The sequence below is a fragment of the Sus scrofa genome, chromosome 16 (assembly GCF_000003025.6).
Source record: "Sus scrofa isolate TJ Tabasco breed Duroc chromosome 16, Sscrofa11.1, whole genome shotgun sequence".
Lineage (NCBI taxonomy): Eukaryota > Metazoa > Chordata > Mammalia > Artiodactyla > Suidae > Sus > Sus scrofa.
Genome location: NC_010458.4, coordinates 41,133,265 through 41,155,925, shown reverse-complemented (window position 1 = coordinate 41,155,925; position 22,661 = coordinate 41,133,265). Strand labels below are relative to the sequence as shown.

General features: G+C 37.8%; 1 protein-coding gene across 3 annotated transcripts in view; it reads right to left on the bottom strand.

Moving 5' to 3' along the window:
• The window catches only part of IPO11 (importin 11), a 214,251-nt gene that overhangs the window by 179,448 nt on the left and 12,142 nt on the right, over window positions 1-22,661 (bottom strand). For all 3 annotated transcript variants that reach the window (XM_021077043.1, XM_021077044.1, XM_021077045.1), the window contains exons 2-3: window positions 10,559-10,702; window positions 1,935-2,035 (exon numbers count right to left, since the gene is read on the bottom strand). In XM_021077043.1, coding sequence (XP_020932702.1) covers window positions 1,935-2,035; window positions 10,559-10,696 — 239 coding nt within the window. In that variant the 5' untranslated portion in view covers window positions 10,697-10,702. The remainder of the gene's footprint in view (window positions 1-1,934; window positions 2,036-10,558; window positions 10,703-22,661) is intronic.

Here is a 22,661-nt window from a genome sequence, read left to right as displayed (position 1 = left end):
CAAAACAACATCAACATATACCCAAAGAAATATCTTGGGGGTTAACTACTTAATACCATCTATCTCCCTTAATTTTTAAAATTTAAACTGAATTCAAATTTCTAACTCTTTATGTTAAAGTACAATCTGAAATATTTAATCATAATTTACTCTTCCATCCAATATAGTCATTTATAACCATATTCTTCATATAATCAGTAAAACAAAATGAATTTTAGGAGACATATAAAATTTAATTGGGGTGTTCTGTCGTGGCACAGTAGAAACAAATCCAACTAGGAACCATGAGGTTACAGGTTCAATCCCTGGCCTCACTCAGTGGGTTACAGATCCAGCGTTGCCATGAGCTGTGGTGCAGGTCACAGATGTGGCTCAGATCCTGCCTTGCAGTTGTGGCGTAGGCTGGCAGCTGTAGCTCCGATTTGATCCCTAACCTGGGAACCTCCATATGCCACGGGTGTGGTCCTAAAAATAAATAAATAAATAAAATTTAACTGGACATAGCAGTAGAAACATGTCTTACTGCATTGGTTCCTACAAATCAGTAACATACCATTTCTCATCACTAAACACTCCATTTCTCTCAAAACTATGAATTAATTCTAAAATAAGAGAACAATTTGCTATAAACTACAGTATCCTGAGTACAGCCTTAAAATACTCTAGTTACTTTCAATATCATTCAAGGGCATATTTTATAAGCACTGTGAAGTACGCAATTTTTTTACGGGTTTATGAATATAAAAACTTACAGAGCTGTAGTGCCATCTACTGGAGAACAAAGACTATGTTACTTCTTTGGCAAAGGTCGCTGTCATCTATCAAATTTCTGGATCGTGTCTACACTGTCTTTCCATCAGTTATATAACATGTAACTAAGTATTAAGAGAAGTTTGTTCACTTAACCACCTACAGAACAGTTACAACTGAGCCGGATGAGACTACAAACATATAAATACAACCCCATTTCCACCACAGAGGCAATAATGCAAAAAACTAGAGAATTAACTAACATTAGTTGGCTCAGAAATGACCTGGGATTTCTTTCTCAATGACATTTTCCAAAATCCTAGTCTGGTAATTCCTTTCAAAAAAAAAAAGACATTTTTAAACATGACTCATTAATTCAGCATCTGGTTTGAGCCCATAAAATTAGAGATCCTTAGGGAGTTCTCTGATGGCCTAGCGGGTTGAGGCTCCTGCGTTCTCACTGCTGTGGCTCTGGTTGCTGCTGTGCGACGTAGGTTCGATCCCTGGCCCAGGAATTCCCACATACTGCCTGTGTGGCAAAAAAGAAAAAAACAAAAAACAAAAAACAAGAGAGAACCTGAAATAAACATTGCAACTCTTAATTTAAAAAAAAATTAGAGATCCTTAAAAACAGAAGGCCAACAGGAAATCTACATACCCTATGCCTGGGGCAGGAATGGGGGGGCACTCATGGGGAATAGCAATAATATAGAGGTTGATTTGTAATTAACTATGTATAACACTTTTCTTCCTCAGTTTTTTTCCTTTAAAAATCAAACATTTCAGATTTGCACTATCATCCTAGCTCAGAGAGAATGTTAATCTTCTCTGTATTGTTCCAACTTTAAGATATTTGCTGCTGAAGTTCTCTAGTGGTACAGCAGGTTAAGGAGCAGCTGGTTAAGGATCTGACGCTGTCACGATAGTGGCTCGGGTCACTGCTATGCTGTGGATTCGATACCTGGCCTGGCAATTTCCACATGCTATGGGGTGCGGCTGGAAAAAATCAAGTGTGCGTGTGCACGCGTGTATAAAACATAAAAATACCATATGTGTTGCTAAAATAAGCACAAATGCATTCTTTTACATAAAGAATGAAGATTAACTGATAACAATTTTATAACTCCTTGAACTTGAAAGGGGGAAAAAGATGGAACTGAGAGGGAGAAAGAGACGGAACTTACTGAGGTGCTACACGTCTCCAGTATCGATCAATTCCATTTTTAAAATACAGCACAGCAAGCCACCTTACATTTATATCCAGAGAGTGATTTGTGAAAATATTCTGTAAATAAAAAACAAAGTGTTAGAATGAACATGTAGTAAGTTAAAAGTATAACTAATACATTACAATCAAGTTTGGGTAGATTTAAAAATTATTTTTATTATACTTGATTTACAATGTTCTATCAATTTCTACTGAATAGCAAAGTAACCCAGTTATACACACACACACACACATATATATATATATTATATATATATACACACATACACATTCTTTTTCTCATATCATCTTCTATCATTTTCTATCGGAAGTGACTGGATATATTGTTCCCTGTGCTATACAGAAAGACATCATCGCTTATCCATTCTAAACATAATAGTTTGCATCTACTAACCCCAAACTCCTAGTCCATCCCACTCCCTCCCCCTCCCCCTTGGCAAACAAAAGTCTGGTTTCCATGTCTGTAAGTCTGTTTCTGTTCTGCAGACAAGTTCACCTATGCCAGATTTTAGATTCCACATATAAGTGATATCACATGGTATCAGTCTTTCTCTTTCTGACTTACTTCACTTAGTATGAGAATCTCTAGTTCCAACCATGTTGCTGCAAATGGCATTATGTTGTTCTTTTTATGGATGATGTAGTATTCTCTTGTGTATATGTACCACATCTTTTTTTTTTTTTTTTTTTTTTTTTTGCCTTTTTTTTAAGGGCTGCACCCATGGCATATGGAAGTCCCCAGGGTAGGGGTTGAATCTGAGCTAGGCTGCCAGCCTGAACCACAGCCTCAGCAATGCCAGATCCGAGCCACATCTGGAGCCATGTTTGTGACCTACACCACAGCTCATAGTAACATTGGATCCTAGACCCACTGAGCGAGGCCAGGGATCAAACCTATATTCTCATGTATACTAGTCAGATTTGTTTTCACTGTGCCACAACTAGAACCCCTTAATCCATTCATCTTTTGATGGACATTTAGATTGTTTCCATGTCTTGACTACTGTGAATAGTGCTGCAATGAACATAGGGGTCCATGTGTATCTTTTTTTTTTTTTTTTTTTTGCCTTTTTTTTTTTTTTTTTTTTTTTTTAGCATTTTACCTGTAGCATATGGAGGTCTCAGGCTAAGGGTCCAACTGGAGCAACGGCTGCTGACCTACACCACAGCTCACAGCAATGCCAGATCCTTAACCCCCTGAGAGAGGCCAGGGATCAAACCCACAACCTCATGGTGCCTAGTTGGATTTGTTACCACTACACCACGACAGAAACTCCATGTGCATCTTTTGAATGAAAGCGCTGTCTGGATATATGCCCAATAGTGGGATTGTTGGATCATATGGTAGTTCTATATTTAGTTTTCAAGGACCCTCCACAGTTTTCTATAGTGGTTTTATCAATTTGCATTCCCACCAACAGTGCAGGTGGATTCCCTTTTCTCCACTCCCTCTCCAGCATTTGTTATTTGTTAGCTTGTTAATAATGGTCATTCTGACTGATGTGAGGTAGTACCTCAATGTAGTTTTGATTTGTATTTCCCTAATAATTAGTGATATTGAGTATTTTTTCATGTGTCTATTGGCTATCCGTATTATCTTATTGGGAGAAATGTCTATTTAGGTATTCTGCCCATTTATCCATTGGGTTGTCTGTTTTTTTGTTGTTGTTGTTTAGGCTATTTGTATATTTTGGAGATTAGGCCCTTGTCAGTTGTATCATTTGCAACTATTTTCTCCCATTCCATAGGTGATCTTTTCGTCTTTTTTATGGCTTCCTTTGCTGTGAAAAAGCCTGTAAGTTTCATTAGTTTGGTTTATTTCTGTTTTTATTTCTATAGCCTTAGCCTTTCTGACCTAAAAAACATTTGTACAGTTGATGAGAATGTTTACTTATATTCTCTTCTAGGAGTTTTATGGTATCGTACCTTGTTTAAGTCTTTAAGCCACTTTGAGTTTATTTTTGTGCATAGTATGACAGTGTGTTCTAGTTTCACTAATTTACATGCAGCCATCCAGTTTTCCTAGCACCACTTACTGAAGAGACTGTCTTTTTCTCATTTTATATTCTTGCCTCCTTTGTTGAAGATTAATTGATCCTAGATGTCTGAGTTTATTTCTGGGCTCTCTATTATGTTCCATTGGTCTGCATGTCTGTTTTTGTACCAGTATCACACTGTCTTGATTACCGTAGCTTTGTAACATTGTCTGAATTCTGGGAGAGTTATGCCTTCTGCTTTTTGTTCCTCAGGATTGCTTTGGCAATTCTGGGTCTTTTATAGTTCCATATAAATTTTGGATTGTTTGTTCTAGGTCTGTGAAAAATGTCATGGGTAATTTGATAGGGATTGCATTAAATCTGTAGATTGCTTTATGTAGTGTGGCCATTTTAAACATATTAATTCATCCAATCCAGGAGCATGGGATATCTTTCCATTTCTTTGCATCCTCTTTAATTTCCGTATTAATGTTGTATAGTTCTCAGCATCTAAGTCTTTCACCTCCGTGGTCAGGTTTATTCCTAGCTATTTAACTTTTGGGGGTGTGATTCTAAAGGTGTTTTTTTTTATATATTCCTTTTCCAATATTTCATTGTTAGTATAAAGAAATACAATGGATTTCTCAGTGTTGATCCTGTATCCTGTTATTTGCTGATTTCACTGATCAGTTTGAGTAGTTTTTGTGTGACTGATTTTAATATACCACAATAAACTATGGATAGATTTTTTTTTTTTTTTTTTTTTTTTTTTTTTTTTTTGCTTTTTAGGGCCACACCTGTAGTGTGTGGAGGTTCCCAGGATAGGGGTTATATCTGGGCTACAGCTGCCGGCCTACACCACAGCCACAGCAACTCAGGATCCAAGCCACATCTGCGACCTATACCACAGCTCATGGCAACACCAGATCCTTAACCCACTGAGTGAGGCCAGGGATTGAACCCGCAACCTCTTGGTTCCTAGTCGAATTTGTTTCCGCTGCACCACGAAGGGAACTCCTGGATAGATTTTTAATTAAAGTCTTCAATTAATTTTATCACTACATACATGTAATTATTTTCTAAATATCTACAGCTGTACAATTCATGTAAGAAAGCCTATCTGCTCAGGAGTATGTTAATTATATAAGCTGAGTAATGGACATAGGGAGATTCATTATACTATTCTACTTTTAGGTATTTTTGAAATTTTCCCTAACAAAAAATTAAACTTGGAAGCAAACAAACCTAATTTCACAGCATAATCTACATACACACACAAAACTAAAATAAATAGCCCTAAATTAAAAAAGAAAAAGTGGAGGAGTTCTGTTGTGGCTGAGCAGTTAACGAATCTGACTAGCATCCATGAGGACACAGGTTTGATCCCTGGCCTTGCTCAGTGGATTAAGGATCCAGAGTTGCCATGAGCTGTGGCGTAGGTTGCAGATGTGGCTTGGATCCCACATTGCTGTGGGATTTGACCCCTAGCCTGGGAAGCTCCATATGCTGCAGGTGCAGCCCTCAAAAGAAAAAAAAAGAAGAAAAAGTAGTAGACCCACCACAGAATAGACTCAAAGATTCTAAGGAGTCAAAGCCCAAGTTAGTAATTCATGCTGTAAAATAACAAATTATTTCAAAGTATTCTCCTTATCTACCAGTAAGTTTGATGGCAAAACAATTTTAAGTAATATAAATGTAGAAGTAACACAAATAATTTCAACTCAAAATTAACCGCTACTTAAAAAAAAAATTTATTCACTGTTTTAACCCAAATACAGGCCATCTTCACCCTGCACCAAAATGGGACACCATAAAAATGACTGTGCAAGCTAAACCACGCAATATGATCTTGAAGTCAAAAATTACAGCTATTATGTGACCTTTAAAATTTACTTTAAGGAGTTCCCATTGTGGCTCAGCAGTACTGAACCTAACTAGCACCCATGAGGATGCAGGTTTGATCTCTGGCCCCACTTAGTGGGTTAAGGATCCAGCGTTGCCGTGAGCTGTGATGTAGGCCATAGACATGGCTTGGATCTGGCATTGCTGTGGCTGTGGTGTAGCCTGGCAGCCACAGCTTCAATGTGACCCCTAGCCTGGAAACTTCCATATGCCACAGGTACAGCCCTAAAAATAATAAAAACAAACAAACCTAAAATTTATTTTAAAATTTATTTAAACATTTATTAAAACTGTTACCAAACATTTATAAATGATCATTTTAAATATATACAGAAATACGAAGAATAGTAAAACTAATATTTACACTGTAATTTAAGTCATGAACACTGAGAATTAAAAATGTTTCTAGAATAGCAGGTATATAGGACAAATAGGGACTGTAGGAATATGTTAACTGACTAAAATTTGTACTATACCTCAGACCAAAAACAACTCAAATCCCTAGAGTTTACCTTTTAAACACAAATTTATATGGGAAAATCTCAAACCAAAAATAATGATGTGGAAGTATGTTCTTTACTATAAAAAATATTTATATGTTAAGTATTAAAAATAAATATGTATACTATAATTCTACTTTTTAAAAATCATGTACATACCCACAAAAGTTAACAAAGACAGTGGTGTATGCCCATTTATTTCTTAAGATCCCTGACAACTGAGTCGCGTCCTTCTTTTGGGTCTCCTTTGCAAAAGAAAGTATAGGTTCTCTCACTACATTAATTGCATTCGATTTTTAACACTTTACATGTCTACCTTCCACATTAGATTGAGTTCTGTCTTACGAGTGCAGTCTAGCACAGAATCCAGCAAAGCAGAAACTTCATAAATATCTACTTGCCCAGTAGATGAGTGAATAATGAGTAAATAAATGGAAGTAATATGGGAATATTGTGGAAGTTGGTGGATCTCAGCTACACTTAGGAACCAAGAAAAGTCAAACGGCAGGTGTCAATCCAAGTAAAAATATTCACAAGCATACTGAATAACAAGACTGAAGACAAGCCTAAGAACAGGTATACAAATTTAGGAATCTCCAGACTAAACAGGACAGCTAAGGCTTAAATAAAGCAAATGTGACAAGACAGTGAAAACAGGAAAAAAGGAAAAAATAACTTAAATTCAGCAGTTTTAAAATCTATTATAAGTATAATCTATTCCACCTCAAAGAAAGTTTAATATTCTTCTAAGAAGAAAAGTATACCTAGCAAAAATAAAAATGAAAAGCTCTAAGCACTTAATACTAATAATTCATACATAATATTGAAAAGTATAAAGCATACCTACTGGTTTTTTTCAAGGTCAAGTAGTAACTAAAATAAATTCTAGAAGTGTTTCATATTTTGTCCTGAAAAAAATGAGGCTAATTACAGAGCACACTCATTTAAATAAGCACATAAAAATTAAAGATAATCAGAAATTTTCTAAATATTTATCCTATGCCCCAAATTCACAAACGAGATGCTGGGATTATCTATAAGAATAAGTTACAGACACATACCATGCTCTTGGTTTAGAAGAGTTAATATTATCAAAATGACTATACTACCTAAAGCAATCTACAGATTGAATGCAATCCCTACCAAATTACCAAGGACATTTTTCACAGAACTTGAACAATGTATTTTAAAGATTGTTCAGAAGCACAAAAGACCCAGAATAGCCAAAGACATCCTGAAAAAGAAAAATGGAGCTGGAGGAATCAGGCTCCCAGACTTCAGACTACACTGCAAAGCAACAGTCATCAAAACCACGTGGTAATGGCACAAAGACAGAAATACAGATCAGTGGAACAGGATAGAAAGCCCAGAATTCAACCCATGCACCTACAGCCAAAAAAATCTATAACAAAGGAGCCAAGAATATACAATGGAGAAAGGACAGCTTGTTCAATGAGTGGTGCTGGGAAAACTGGACAGCCACATGGAAAAGAATGAAATTAGAACATTCCCTAACACCATACACCAAAAATAAACTCCAAATGGATTAAAGACCTAGATATAAGACCAGACACTAAAAACACAGGCCAAACACTCTCCAACATAAACGACAGCAACATCTTCTCAGATCCACCTCTTAGAGTAATGACAGTAAAAACAAAAATAAGCAAATGGGACCTAATCAAACTTAAAAGTTTCTGCACAGCAAAGGAAACCTAAACAACACAAAAAGACAACCCACAGAATGGGAGAAAATCTTTGCAAATGAATCAACAGACAAGGGATTAATCTCCAAAATTTATAAACACCTTCTGTAGCTCCATACCAAAAAAACAAACAACCCCATCCAAAAACGGGCAGAAGATCTAAACAGACAGTTCTCCAAAGAAGACATACAGATGGCCAAAAAACACATGAAAAGATGTTCAACATCACTCATTATAAGAGAAATGCAAATCAAAACCACTATGAGGTACCACCTTACACCAGCCAGAATGGCCATCATCCAAAAATCTACAAACAATAAGTGCTGGAGAGGGTGTGGAGAGAAAGTAACCCTGGTACACTGTTGGTGGGATTGTAAGTGGGTGCAACCACTGTGGAAAACAGTATGGAGAGTCCTCAGAAAACTAACAACAGAACTACCATTTGATCCAGCAATCCCACTCCTGGGCATCTATCCAGAGAAAAACATGACTCGAAAAGACACATGTACTCCAATATTCACTGCAGCACTCTTTGCAATAGCCAAGACATGGAAACAACCTAAATGTCCATCAACAGAGGAGTGGATCCAGAAGATGTGGTACATATACACAATGGAATATGACTCAGCCATTAAAACGAACAAAATATCAGCATTTTTAGCAACATGGATAGACCTAGAAATTATTATGCTAAGTAAAGTCAGCCATACAATGAGACACCAACATCAAATGTTTTCACTGACATGTGGAATCTGAAAAAAAGGACACAATGAATTTCTTTGCAGAACAGATGCTGACTCACAGACTTTGAAAACAGTTTGGGGGGGCTGGGGGGATGTGCTTGGGTTATGGGATAGAAATCCTGTGAAACTGGATTGTGACGATCATTATACAACTACAGATGTAATTTAAAAAAAAAATAAGATACAGGCCGCAGACGCAGCATTGCTGTGGCTGTGGCGCAGGCCTGCAGCTACAGCCCTCATTAGACCCCTAGCCTGGGAACCTCCATGTGCCATGGGTGTGGCCCTAAAAAAACAAAAGACAAAAAAAAAAAAAAAAAGAATAAGATACTTCATTTATTATCTTTAGAAATCAATCTTTTTTCATCTTTATGTGTCTGTGCATAACAGCCAACTCTCAGGTTATACTCAGAATATCAAGTATGACACCAGATATTTAATTTCCCTTACATGCATGACTAGTATCTTCTTAAATGTAACAACTCAAACTTTTTAGTCATGAAGTCAAAATATGTACGTAATGCTATAGTCTTCCATTATACTTGATAGAGTAAACAATTCTCCTAGGAATTTTTGGCCCAGTCAAATACTGAATCAGTTCTTGATCCAAGCAGTCACCACATTACATGGCCAGAAACTAAATCAAACACTAATTAGAGTTGTCAAATTTTCAGAAGAAAAGAATAAGAAAAGCCTGCAACACAAAAAGACATCCTTCCATTCCAGCATTAATAAAACAATTTTGATTAATTAGCCAAAAGCTTTAAACTCCCAGAAACATTTAGTTAAAGCACATATTGTTCACCATTACACTATTTCTCACAACACCCTGGAAAAGATCAGATTGTTAAGAAAATAACTTTTAGATAGGGAAAAGAAAGAGATGTTCGAAAGTGACATAAACTGAACAAGGTAGACCTACCCTGCTGCTGCAGCAGGGAGACCTGAAAAGCTCTTGACAATATAAATTAATTGGGGCAAAATAAGGATGAAGACAAAACATGAAAGTGTACTATCTACAGTCTTTAGGTCAGCATTAACATGCTAAAATAGATTATCTGCACAGTGTCACCTTCTGAGCAGATAACATCAGGACCCTGCTGGGTTATTTACTCAACCATAAACAATTATTTCTTAAACATTCTCAGAGCCATGCCCTGAATGAGTATGTGGCAGGAGCAATGGTAGCCACACATTTACACCAGTTTCAGCAAAGTAAACCGCCAATACAAGTATGTTTTTAGAACAGTTAAAATAATAGTATCGCAGAGTTCCTGCTGTGGCTCACTGGGTTAAGAACTCAACTAGTATCCATGAGGATGCAGGTTCAATCCCTGGCCTTGCTCAATGGGTTAAGGATCCAGGGTTGCCACAAGCTGTAGCGTAAGCTGCAAATCCAACTCGGATCTGGTATTGCTATGGCTGTGGCATAGGCCTGCAACTGTAGTATGATTTGACCCCTAACCCAGGAACTTCCATAAGTGCAGGTGCAGCCTTTAAAAGCCAAAAGCAACAGTATCTCATTATATTAAAAATGATAATAAATTGGAGTCCCTGCTGTGAGCATTGGGGTAAGGATCCGATTGTGGTGGCTTGGGTCAAGAGGAGGTGTGGGTTCCATCCCCCACCCGTTGGTGCAGCTTGGGTGTGGAACTTACATATGCCACAGGTGCAGCCATAAAAAATAAATGATTAAATAAATACACAAATAAATAAAAACTACAGTAAATTATTAAAAAAAAAAAAAACTTACCAGCAACACTGAATAGAAACCTGGCTGTGTTTCCCACTGTTTCAACTGTTCCTCGGCTGGTTTTAACACAGCAGTATCCTGACTGGTGGCCTGTGTTAAGACCTGAAGGACAACAGTACTGGCACTATTGAGATCCATGGAAACCTGGCAATGATAAGTCAACATACTTGAATGTACGTTATACTTTAAAAATTCACAGTAACATAAATGCAGAAAAAACTTCAATGTTCCAAATTACTCCTATATTTTAATCATTTACCTACTCTTTCATGTTTCTGCTGGAGTTCTACCTTTTTTATGCACCACCTGCACTCTTATTTAAAACTTTTCCTAATTCAAATCACTTTTGATTAAATCAATTTATTTCTAAAGGAAATTATCATTTATTGTTCCATATACAGAAGACAGTAAATTGGAAAAAAATGGTAAACAAAAAACAGTTACATAACTCTTTTTCTTCAAATTTACTTAATTCTGGTTAAATACCACTGCCTGCCCAAGGCTCTAATCAATGCCTTTTGTCTTAGGGTGTTTTGGGTTTTTGTTTTGTTTTTTTTTTTTTAAAGATAAGCATTATAAAAGCTATAAAGACCAGGGAAGAAAACTGAAAAAGGAATGTTCTGACTGCTAAGTACCTCATATCATCATCATTCTATATTATATTTAACACATATCCAAAACATCATCCTCTCAATAGGTAGTCAACATTTTGAAAACACTGAGATATTTTACCATTTTTTATATTAAATCTTCAAAATTCTGTGTATATTTTACAAATCTTTTTTTTTTTTTAACCATATACCAAGTACTCAATAGCTACATGCAACTAATGACTACAGTATTAGCACGACTTTAGAAAAACCCCAAAGTGTGGTCCAAGGACTGGCAACAGCAGTATCACCTCACAGAAATGCAAATTCTCAATCCTCTCTCCAAACCTATAAATGAAAATAGGGGCTGAACGGAGGAGGCAGTGGGCAAACATCTCTGCTTTAGTAACTTCTCTAGGAAAATATTAACAATTGCCAAAATTTTAGAAGCACAATTTTATTTATTTTTATTTTACAATGATTTTTATTTTTTCCATTATAGCTGGTTTACATGAAGCACAATTTTAGAAATCTAAAACTGATGGAGTTCCCGTCGTGGCGCAGTGGGTAACGAATCCGACTGGGAACCATGAGGTTGCGGGTTCGGTCCCTGCCCTTGCTCAGTGGGTTAACGATCTGGCGCTGCCGTGAGCTGTGGTGTAGGTTGCAGACACGGTTCGGATCCCAGGTTGCTGTGGCTCTGGTGTAGGCCTGTGGCTACAGCTCCGATTGGACCCCTAGCCTGGGAACCTCCATATGCCGCGGGAGCGGCCCAAGAAATAGCAAAAAGACAAAAAATAAATAAATAAATAAAATAAAACTGAGGTACGCAGTTCCCATTGTGTCCCAGTGGTTAACAAATTCAACTAGGAACCATGAGGTTGCGGGTTCGATCCCTGGCCTTGCTCAGTAGGTTAACGATCTGGCGTTGCTGTGAGCTGTGAGCTGTGGTGTAGGTCGAAGATGCAGCTCGGATCTCAAGTTGCTGTGGCTCTGGTGTAGGCCAGCGGCTACAGCTCTGATTGGACCCCTAGCCTGGGAACCTCCATATGCCTTCGGAGCAGCCCTAGAAAAGGCAAAAAGACCAATAAATAAATAAATAAATACAACTGAGGTACATCTGAAAGTCCAGCTCTATTGCTAACGCAGTGGATGACAAAATGCACAGTAGTTTCAATTATACAATCCTATAAAAGAAGGCACACCAGCACTGATTTGCAGTTTTCACAATGGAACTGTCTAAGGTACAAAGGGCAGGAATTCACTAATGCTCCCCTAAGCAATGTAAGGGCAACAAGCTAAAATAAAAATAAAAAGTTAAAAAAAAAAAAGCTAACATCTGAGCATACAGTAATACATGACACACATAATAGTAAGTGCTTTATTCATTTATTTGTTCTTAATAATAATTCTATGCAGTACATACTATTATCCCCACTAGACTTGAACACCAAAGCCACAATTCTTTATCAGTAACTAATACTGACTTCCTTAAGCGACAGAACAGATATCTAAGGATGTAGTCCCAGGGGTCCAAAAGATATATATACTTAATATTTATTTGCTGAATTAGGAAAGTGATCAATTTTGAACAACAAAGCACTTCACACTGAACCATACAGCAGCTAATAAACTGATTTATTCAATAAAATTGCTGAAAGCCTGCTGTGTACCAGGCACTGCTTGTGCTACAAATATAGCAGTGAACAAAATGGTGTCCCTGACTTTACACATTTTTCATTCTTGTAGAACAAGACAGACCTGTTTTTTTTTTTTTGGTTTGTTTTTGTTTTTATTTTTTCCATTATAGTTGATTTACATAAATGAAGAGCTCATTGTTTTTTTAATGGCCACACCTGCAGCATATGGAAGTTCCCAGGCCAGGGCCAAGGATGGAGCCACAGTTGCAGCAAAACAGGCTAGATAGAGATTGAACCCGAGATTCTGCAGCAACCTGATCCGCTGCAGTCGGATTCTCAACCCACTGCACCACTGTGGGAACTCCCAACAGATCTTTTTTTAAAAAGAGAGAGAGAGAGAAAAGAGGTAGTGATATGAAGAAAGTAAGACCAACTGAAATTGAATGTGCTACTTCAGATTAGGTATTCAGATAAGGCTGCTCCAGTGACATTTACAAGAGACATGAAAAGGACAAAAGAGATCAAGCCACGCAAAGATTTGAAAGCAGAGCTCTGAATAGGGAAAACAACTGAAAACAAGGCCTTATTATTATAAATAAATTAAGAAAGCCAGTATGATTGGCAGTTAATAAGCAAAGGGCAAAGTAATACAAGATGAGGAAAGATCATCTGTTCCTGTAAGCAGGAACAGATCATGAGACAACCCTGTAGGTGAAAATAAAGAGTCTGAACTTTCAGGAGTTCTCTGGTGGCTCAGCGGATTAAGGATTCGGCATTGTCACTGCTGTGGCATGGGTTCAATATCTGGCCCAGAAACGTCCATATGCCACAGGCTCAGAAAAAAAATTAAAAATAAAAATAAAATGGGAGTTCCCGTTGTGGTGCAGCAGAAATGAATCTGACTAGGAACCACGAGGTGCCGGGTTCGATCCCTGGCCTTGCTCAGTGGGTAAAGGATCTGGCATTGCCATGAGCTGTGGTGTAGGTTGCAGATGCGGCTTGGATCCTGCATGGCTGCAGCTGTGGCGTAGGCTGGCAGCGGTAGCTCCAGTTGGACCCCTAACCTGGGAATCTCCATATGCCATGGGTGTGGCCCTAAAAAGCAAAAAATTAAAAATAAAATAAAATAGAGTCTGAACTTCTATATATGCACCCCAAAAAAGATTGGAAGAATGAGTATAATAATAAAGGCTCTACCAGAATTCATCCTGACCCCAACCCTACCCCTCCCAAAAAGAAAGAAAAAAGCTATGTCTCTGTTTTGGGACTACTACTTGAAAAATAAAATCACTGACTACCGCCAACTCCCAGAGCAATTTTTACCTGGAGCAAAGACTGGGCAGAGCACTCACATACATGCACACCTTCATACTACTCTGGATTTTCACAACAAAGCAACCCTAAAGTCTATGTACTCTCATCTTTATGCCCCACTTACCCTCACCATTCACATGTTCTAACAGAAATGCTAGACAGAGTTCCCCATCCTGACCTCCCTCCAGCACACTGCTCCATCCAGGTCCTTCCCAGAAGCCCATGTCCTGTCCTCTCTTCCTCTTAACTTTGATCCTTGCCCCCAAGAAGCCCATGCAGTCTGGGAGGGAGAGCTCAGTGGGTATATTTTTGGAGAACCAATTTTGTGCAAAGCACTGCAATAGTTGTTAGGTAAGAATCAGAAAGGGCCTTTTCTCTACCCAAGATATGGGGGATATGAGGTGGGAGGTAGAGAGAATTATTCTTACTAAAACAAACTATGAAAAATAAGTTTCCAGAACACCAGCTGGAACCCAGAGTATATTTCCCCCATAGAAACAATATTATGAGTGGTTTATATAATGGGTAAAAAGTCTTTTTGGTCTGAGAAACAAACCATCATTCTGAACCTCTATTGGAAATATTTCCAAGTACTGATTAACTTATAAGGGAAGCTTTAAACAGCAATCAGTTCCTAAACTGCAAATTAAATGCACCATCAAAAATAACAATTCAGGAATGATAGACCCATAATGGATTATTATAAATACCACATTACTTACTAAAACATATTAAATATTTTTAAGATCCCATAAAAAAACCTATAAAAAGTAAATCTGGCATGTGGACTAATATCACTATTTTATAGACAAAGAACTTAAAATTTATCAAGACAGTTGTCTAGGTCGCTGTAGAAAACTAGTACATGGCAGAGTAAGGCCTAAGAACAAGGTGGAATCCCAGCTCTTTCTACTATTATATAAAATGGCCTCACCACATCACCCTACTCCCAAATCCTTGAAACACACCATGCTCTCCCATAATAGGTTCCTGGAGAAAAAGATGCCTGAATCCATCAGAAATCTGAAAGGAGAGTTCCCATCATGGCTTAGCAGGTTAAGAACCTAACAAGTACCCATGAAGATGAGGGGTTCGATCCCTGGCCTCGCTCAGTGGGTTAAGGATCCAGAGTTGCAATCAGCTGTGGTTTAGGTCACAGATGCAGCTCAGCTCCGGCATGGCTGTGGCGTAGGTTGGCAGCTGCAGCTCCCATTTGACCCCTAGCCTGGGAACTTCCATATGCCTCGGGTGAAGAAATCTGAAAGGACTGCATTTCTCTATGTATTCATGGAAATATTCATAGAGTACTCAACTGTGAAATTCTCTTAAAAGGATAACAATGGCAAGGAAGAACAAAGAGAGAAATGTACTGAGTTGTTCAAATGTAACTGGAAATAAATTCAATTGGGATAAAAGATGACTACTGATGACCAGTAGTCAGTTTGGAAAACTAAACTTCAATATCTTTCTTGATATTCAATATCATGCAGAAATATAACAGAGCTGCTACTGTTACTTGCAAATAGTAGTGAAGCAGGCATACAACCAGTCTTTGAAAAAAAACTGGAGACCTGAAACTGATAAAAAGAGGAAAGAGGAGTTCCCGTCGTGGTGCAGTGGTTAACGAATCCGACTAGGAACCATGAGGTTGCGGGTTCGATCCCTGGCCTTGCTCAGTGGGTTAAGGATCCGGCGTTGCCGTGAGCTGTGGTGTAGGTCGCAGACGTGGCGCGGATCCTGCGTTGCTGTGGCTGTGGTGTAGGCCGATGGCTACAGCTCTGATTGGACCCCTAGCCTGGGAACCTCCATATGCTGCGAGTGCAGCCCTAAAAAAAAAAAAAAGACAAAAGAATGTATCCTTTGCCTTTCTGTGTTCCAATCAATCAACAATGCCTAGAGACAACCATGCAAACAGCACTATGAAATCTGCCTAGGTTTCCTAACTAATATTGTATACACTGAGGCTACTTTGATTTTCATTAATTTGTACAGCTTCAAAATAATGAGCAAGAGGAAATACTGCTTATGAGTATTTTACTAGCTCTCAACTACACTATAGAGAGAATTACCGAAATCTAAAAGCATATTCTTTTTTTCTAAGAACAACAATAGGAAAGAAGAAGATGAAAATTACAATTTAGGCAGACATTTTGCCCTTTCACTATTTCACAATTCAGTTAGTCCAAAATTTATTCATTACTGGACTTAGTGTTGTTTCTGAGTCTATTTAAATCTAAACAATCTAGCAATATGTGTCCAAGAGCCTATAACTACCTTGTAACTGGACAGAAGGTTAGTCTTAATTCTATACTTTCCTAACTCCGGAAAAATTCAAAATCTAAAGATAATACAGATGTGCCTACAGTTGGAAATCATAGTACCTCTGTCTGCCACCAACAGACAGACTAGTAAGGCCTACCTCAACTTTAATTCCAGTCATGGTAATTTTTTTTAGACTACTACATTATCTGTGTTTGTCCTCAGTCATAGGACATTCCACACAAACAATAACCCCATCCCACTTAGTATAGTGAGTAAGTTAACTGACTTAGAAAAAGAAGATGTAAGATTACAATAAAAACTGAAGAAAAAAGAATTTCCAAATCAAAAAGGTGGAGTTCCCATTGTGGCTCAGAAGGTTAAGAACCTGACCAGTATCCACGAGGATGTAGGTTCAACCCATAGCCTTGCTGGGTAAAGGATCAGGAGCTTCCCCAAGTTGTGGCATAGGTCGCAGATGCAGCTTGGCTCTAGTGGTGCTGGGGCTGTGGCATAAGCCAGCAGCTAAGGCTCCAATTAGAACCCTAGCCTGGGAACTTCCATATGCCGCAGGTATGGCTCTAAAAAGACCAAAAAAAAAAAAAAAAATCAAAAAAGGTTCCCTCAGTGAAATAATTTATTCAGGCACGGATCAGCAAAGGATGCTAAAACCATTAAGTGAAAGAACAGATGCTTAGGAACAGATTATTCCCACTGTGTCTAAGTATCACTCCACAGATTACTTGCTAAATGTAATCAAGAAATAAATAAAGCTTTAAAGTGAAAGGGTCTGTCAGTCACCAGCTCAACCAAGAACACGAATTCAGGATCACCAACAGCTATACAACTTGAGCCTAGGAGCCTCCTGATGTGATGCCAAAAGAAGTATGTAACCTCATCTCTGACATACCAAAAATGATCAGCCATAATCTAATCATGACTCTAGATCCAATTTACAGTTTAAAAGAAAGAGAGAGACTGTCTCAAATGGTGGCATGAAGAGCACCAGAGAGCCTCAGTGAAAAAACCATAACTGATAAAAGTTATAAAAATCAATAATTTGGACATACAGCAAATGGAGTAACATTTATGTAAGACCTACTACTAAATCTTGGTAAAAATAGGAAAAATCTGTGGCATTTGACCCACAAACTCACTCCTGCCCCAGTGTGACAGAAACTATACTCCAGGTAGAAGTAACCAAGAAGATAGAGTTCACTCCAGCTCATCACGTAGAGCCACAGATTCTCCACAAGAGAGGCAGGCAGTCAGGATTTCTCATCTACCTCAGATATATATTTTGCAGCTCTATTCTAGATAGGCACAGCTGAAAGGTCTGGGACACTCTCCTTCCACCTGGGCACCACTTGTGAGACAGAAGCTCTACCCCAGGCAAATCAGGCAAAGAAGAGTGAGCCTCCATCATGCCCACCGCAGCCAGCTCAACCAGGGAACAATAACAGATGGAGATTTCAATACTTCACTTTCAATAATGCATAGAGAATCTAGGAAGAAGACCAACAAGGAAATATGTCTTGAACAACATTATACACAAACTACACCAAACAGACATTCCACTCAACAACAGTAGAATGCAAGCAACCATTCTACTCAAGCATACATGAAATATTCTCCAGGAAAGACCATATGCTAGGCCACAAAACAAGCCTCAACAAATTTAAAAGAAGTGATTAAAGAGGTAAATGTAAGGCCGGATACTCTAAAACTCCTAGAGGAAAACACAGGCAGACTGCTCTTTGACATAAATCACAGAAACATCCTGTTTGATCCACCTCCTAGAATAATGACAATAAAAACAAAAATAAACCAATGGGACCTAATTAACAAAAGCTTTTGCACAGCAAAGGAAACCATTAATAAAAAAAAAAAAAAGAGAGAAAGAAAAGACAACCAACGGAATGGGAGAAAATCTTTGCAAACAATGCAACCAACAAGGGCTTAATCTCTAAAATATACAAACAGCTCATACAATTCAACAACAACAACAACAAAAAAAAAAAACAACACAATCAAAAAATGGGCAGAAGATCTAAATAGACATTTCTTCAAAGAAGACATACAAATGGCCAAAAGGCATATGAAAAAATGCTCAACGCCACTAATTATTAAAGAAATATGAATCAAAACTACAATAAAGTAATCCCTCACACCAGTCAGAATGGCCATCATTAACAAGCCAACAAATAACAAATGCTGGAGAGGAGTTAGAGAAAAGGGAAACTTAATACTGTTGGTGGGAATGTAATTGGTATAACCACTATGTAAAACAGTATGGAGGTTCCTCAGAAAACTAAATACAGAACTACCATATGATCCAGCAATCCCACTCCTGGGCATATACCCAGACAAAACATTCATTCAAAAAGATACATGCACCCCTATGTTCAATGCAGCACTATTCACAATAGCCAAGACATGGAAACAACCCAAATGTCCATCAGGAGATGAATGGATTAAGAAGATGTGGTATATATACATGATGGAATACTACTCAGCCACAAAAAAAACCCAAAATAAAGCCATTTGCAGCAACATGGCTGCAACTAGATATACTCATACTAAGTGAAGTAAGTCAGAAAGAGAAAGAGAAATACCATATGATATCACTTATATGTGGAATCTAAAATACAGCACAGGGAATTCCCGTTGTGGCTCAGTGAGTTACAAACCTGACTAGTATCCATGAGGATATGGGTTCAATCCCTGGCATCTCTCAGTGGGTTAAGGATCTGGCATTGCTGTGACCTGTGGTATAGGTCACAGACACGGCTTGGATCTGGCATTGCTGTAGCTGTGATGTAGGCCAGCAGCTGCAGCTCCAATTCAACCCCTAGCCTGGGAACTTCCCTATGCCACAGATTTGGCAATAAAATAAAAATAAAAATACCGTACAAATGATCCTATCCACAAAATAGAAACAGACTGAGGACAGGGAGAACAGACTTGTGGTGGCCAGAGGGGAGGGAGGTGAATGTGGGATGGGCAGATGCAAACTATTACATTTAGAATGGATAAGCAATAGGTCCTACTGTAGAGACAGGAAACTATGTCCAATCTCTTGGGGTAGAACATGATGGAAGATGGTATATATGTGTGTGTGTGTGTCTATGACTGGGTCACTTTGCTTTACAGCATAAATTGACAAAACACTGTAAATCAACTATACTCTAATTTTAAAATTCTTTAAAAAAAGGATTGAAATCATACAAGTATGTTCTCATATCACAATCAATAACAGAAATATGGCAAATTCACTCAAATGTCCAAATTTCAAAACTTACTACACAGCTACAGTAATCAAGACAATGTTTGTACTGGCATAAGGAGAGATATACACATCGATGAAATAGATTTGAAAGTTCAGCAACAGACCCTTGCATCTAAAGTCAATGGATTTTCAACAAGGGTACTGAGACAATTTTTGTGTATAGTATAAATAAGAGGTACAAGTATTCTTTTCCATGTGGTATCCAGCATATGCAAAAGTGGTTCCAGCACCATTTGAGGAATAGACCGTTTTTTCTCTATTGAATTAACTCCAAATAGACCAGAGAACTAAATATGAAGAGGTAACTCTGTAGAACTCTTATAAAAAAATCTAGGAGTAAACCTAATCCTTGGACTAGTAAAGCATTCTCAAATGTGATACCAAGAGCACACTTAGGAGTTCTCTTTTTTTTTTGGTCCTTTGTCTTTTTAGGGCCATACCCGTGGCACATGGAGGTTCCCAGGCTAGGGGTCAAATCAGAGCTGTAGCTGCCGGACTACGCCAGAGCCACAGCAACTCGGGATCCAAGCTACATCAGCAACCTACACCACAGTTCACGGAATCACCGGATCCTTAACCCACCGAGCAAGGTCAGGGATCGAATCCGCGTCCTCAGGGATGCCAGTTGGGTTTGTTAACTGCTAAGCCACAATGGGAACTACACGGAGTTCTCTGTGGCTCATTGGGTTAAGGATCCAGGATGGTCACTGACAGTGGCTCAGATCACTGTTGTGATGAGGGATTGATCCCTGCCCAGGGAAGTTCCACATGCTGCAGGTACAGACAAAACAGAATTAAAAAAAAAAAAAAAAAAAAAAAAAAAAAATCGCACACACAACTAAAGTAAGAGCAATTAAATTCATCAAAATTTAAATCTTTTTACCAAATAACATTATCAAGAAAGTAAAGACAATTCATAAAATGGAAGAAAATATTTTAAATCATCTATCTGATAACAGACTTAAATGCAAAATATATAAAGAACTTTTACAACCCAATAATAAAGATAAACAATCTGGTTAACAGATAAAAGATGAGGGGAGCTTTTCTCAACATAATAAAGACTATCTGCAGAAAACCTACAGATAATGTCATACTTAATGGTGAGAAACTCAAAGTTTTTCCACTAAGATCATGTACAAAGCAAAGATGTCCCCTCTCACCACTCCTTTTCAACACAGAACTGGAAGTCCTTGATAATGCAATAAGGTAAGAAAAGAAAAGGTACACAGATCAAGGAGGAAGATATAAATGTCTCAACCAAAAACCTCCTAAAACTAATATGCGATGTATAGCAAAGCTATAGCGCACAAGATTAATGTACAAAAGTCAACTGTTCTCCTATATATCATCAATGAATAAGTGAAACTGAAAATTAAAAACACTGTATAATTTACATTATCACCCCCCAAAAGGAAATATTTAGGTATAAATCTAACAAAATATATATAAGATCTATATGGGAAAAACTACCAAATACCAATTAACAAAATCAAATAACAACTAAATAAACAAATATTTCATGTTCATGGATAGAAAGACTCAAGTGTTAAGATGTCACTTCTTCTCAACCTAATCTATGGATTCAATGCAATTCCAATCAGAGTTCCCACTGAGGGTCAGCAGTAACAAACCTGACTGGTATCCATGAGGACACAGGTTCAATCCCTGGCCTCACTCAGTGGGTTGAGGATCCAGCGCTGCCGTGAGCTCCCATGTTGCTGTGGCTGTGGCATATAGGCAGGTGGCTACAGCTCCCATTGGACCTGTAGCCTGGGAACTTCCATATGCCTCAGTCATGGCACTAAAACAAAAACAAAACAAACAAAAAAAAAATCCCAACAAGTTACCTTATGGATATGGACAATCAGATTCTAATGTTTACATGGATACAAAAGACCTGGAATAGCTAATACAGTATTGAAGAACAAACTAGGCAGACTGACACCACCCACTTGGAGACTTACTATAAAGCTACAGTAACCAAGAAAGTGCTACCCCCCCCCCAAAAAAAGAGGGGAGGGGAGAAAGTGGCTACTGGTAAAAGGATAAGCAAATAGATCAATGGAACAAATTAGAAAGACCTGCCATAAAACAGAGCCAACTGATCTTTGACAAATGAGTAAAGGTAATAGTGGAGAAAAGATAGTCTCTTTAACAACAAATGGTGCAGGAACAACTGGACATGCATACGCTAAAAAAAAAAAAAAAAAAAAAAAAAAAGAATCTAAACACAGATTTTATACCCTTCATAAAAATTAAATCAAAATGGATCACAGACTTAAAATTAAAACGTAAAACTATAAAAATCTTAGCAAAAAACAGGAGAAAATCTAGATGACGCTGGCCATGGTGATACCTTTTTAGACACAACACCAAAGACACCATTCATGAAAGAAATAATTGATAAGTTAGACTTCACTAAAATTTAAAACTTCTGCTCTGTAAAAGACAAATGTCAAGAGAATGAGAAGATAAGTCACAGACTGAGAGAAAATAGGTACAAAAGATATATCTGACAATAACCTGTTATCCAAAATATGCAAAGAACTTTAAACCTCAACAATAAGAAAACTAACAACCCAATTAAAAAATGGGCCAAAGATCTCAACACCTTACCAAAGAAGATATACAGATATCAAAATAAGCATATGAGAAGATATTCCACAGCATATGTCATCAGAGAAATTAAATGACAAATTAAAATGACAATGAGACACTACTACACACCTATCAGAATGCCGAATATGCCCAAGAATGTGGGGCGGCAACAACAACAACAAATGTGGAGCAACAGGAACTCTTAGATATTACTGGAGGATGTATAAAATGGTACAGCCACTTTGGAAGACCGTGTAGTGTATTCTTACAAAATTAAGTATATTCTTACTCTATAATCCAGCAATTGCATTCCATAGTATTTACCCAAAGGAGGTGAACACCTGTGTCCACACAAAAACCTGCACATGCAGGTTTTTAGCAGCTTTATTTATAACTGCCAAAACTTGAAA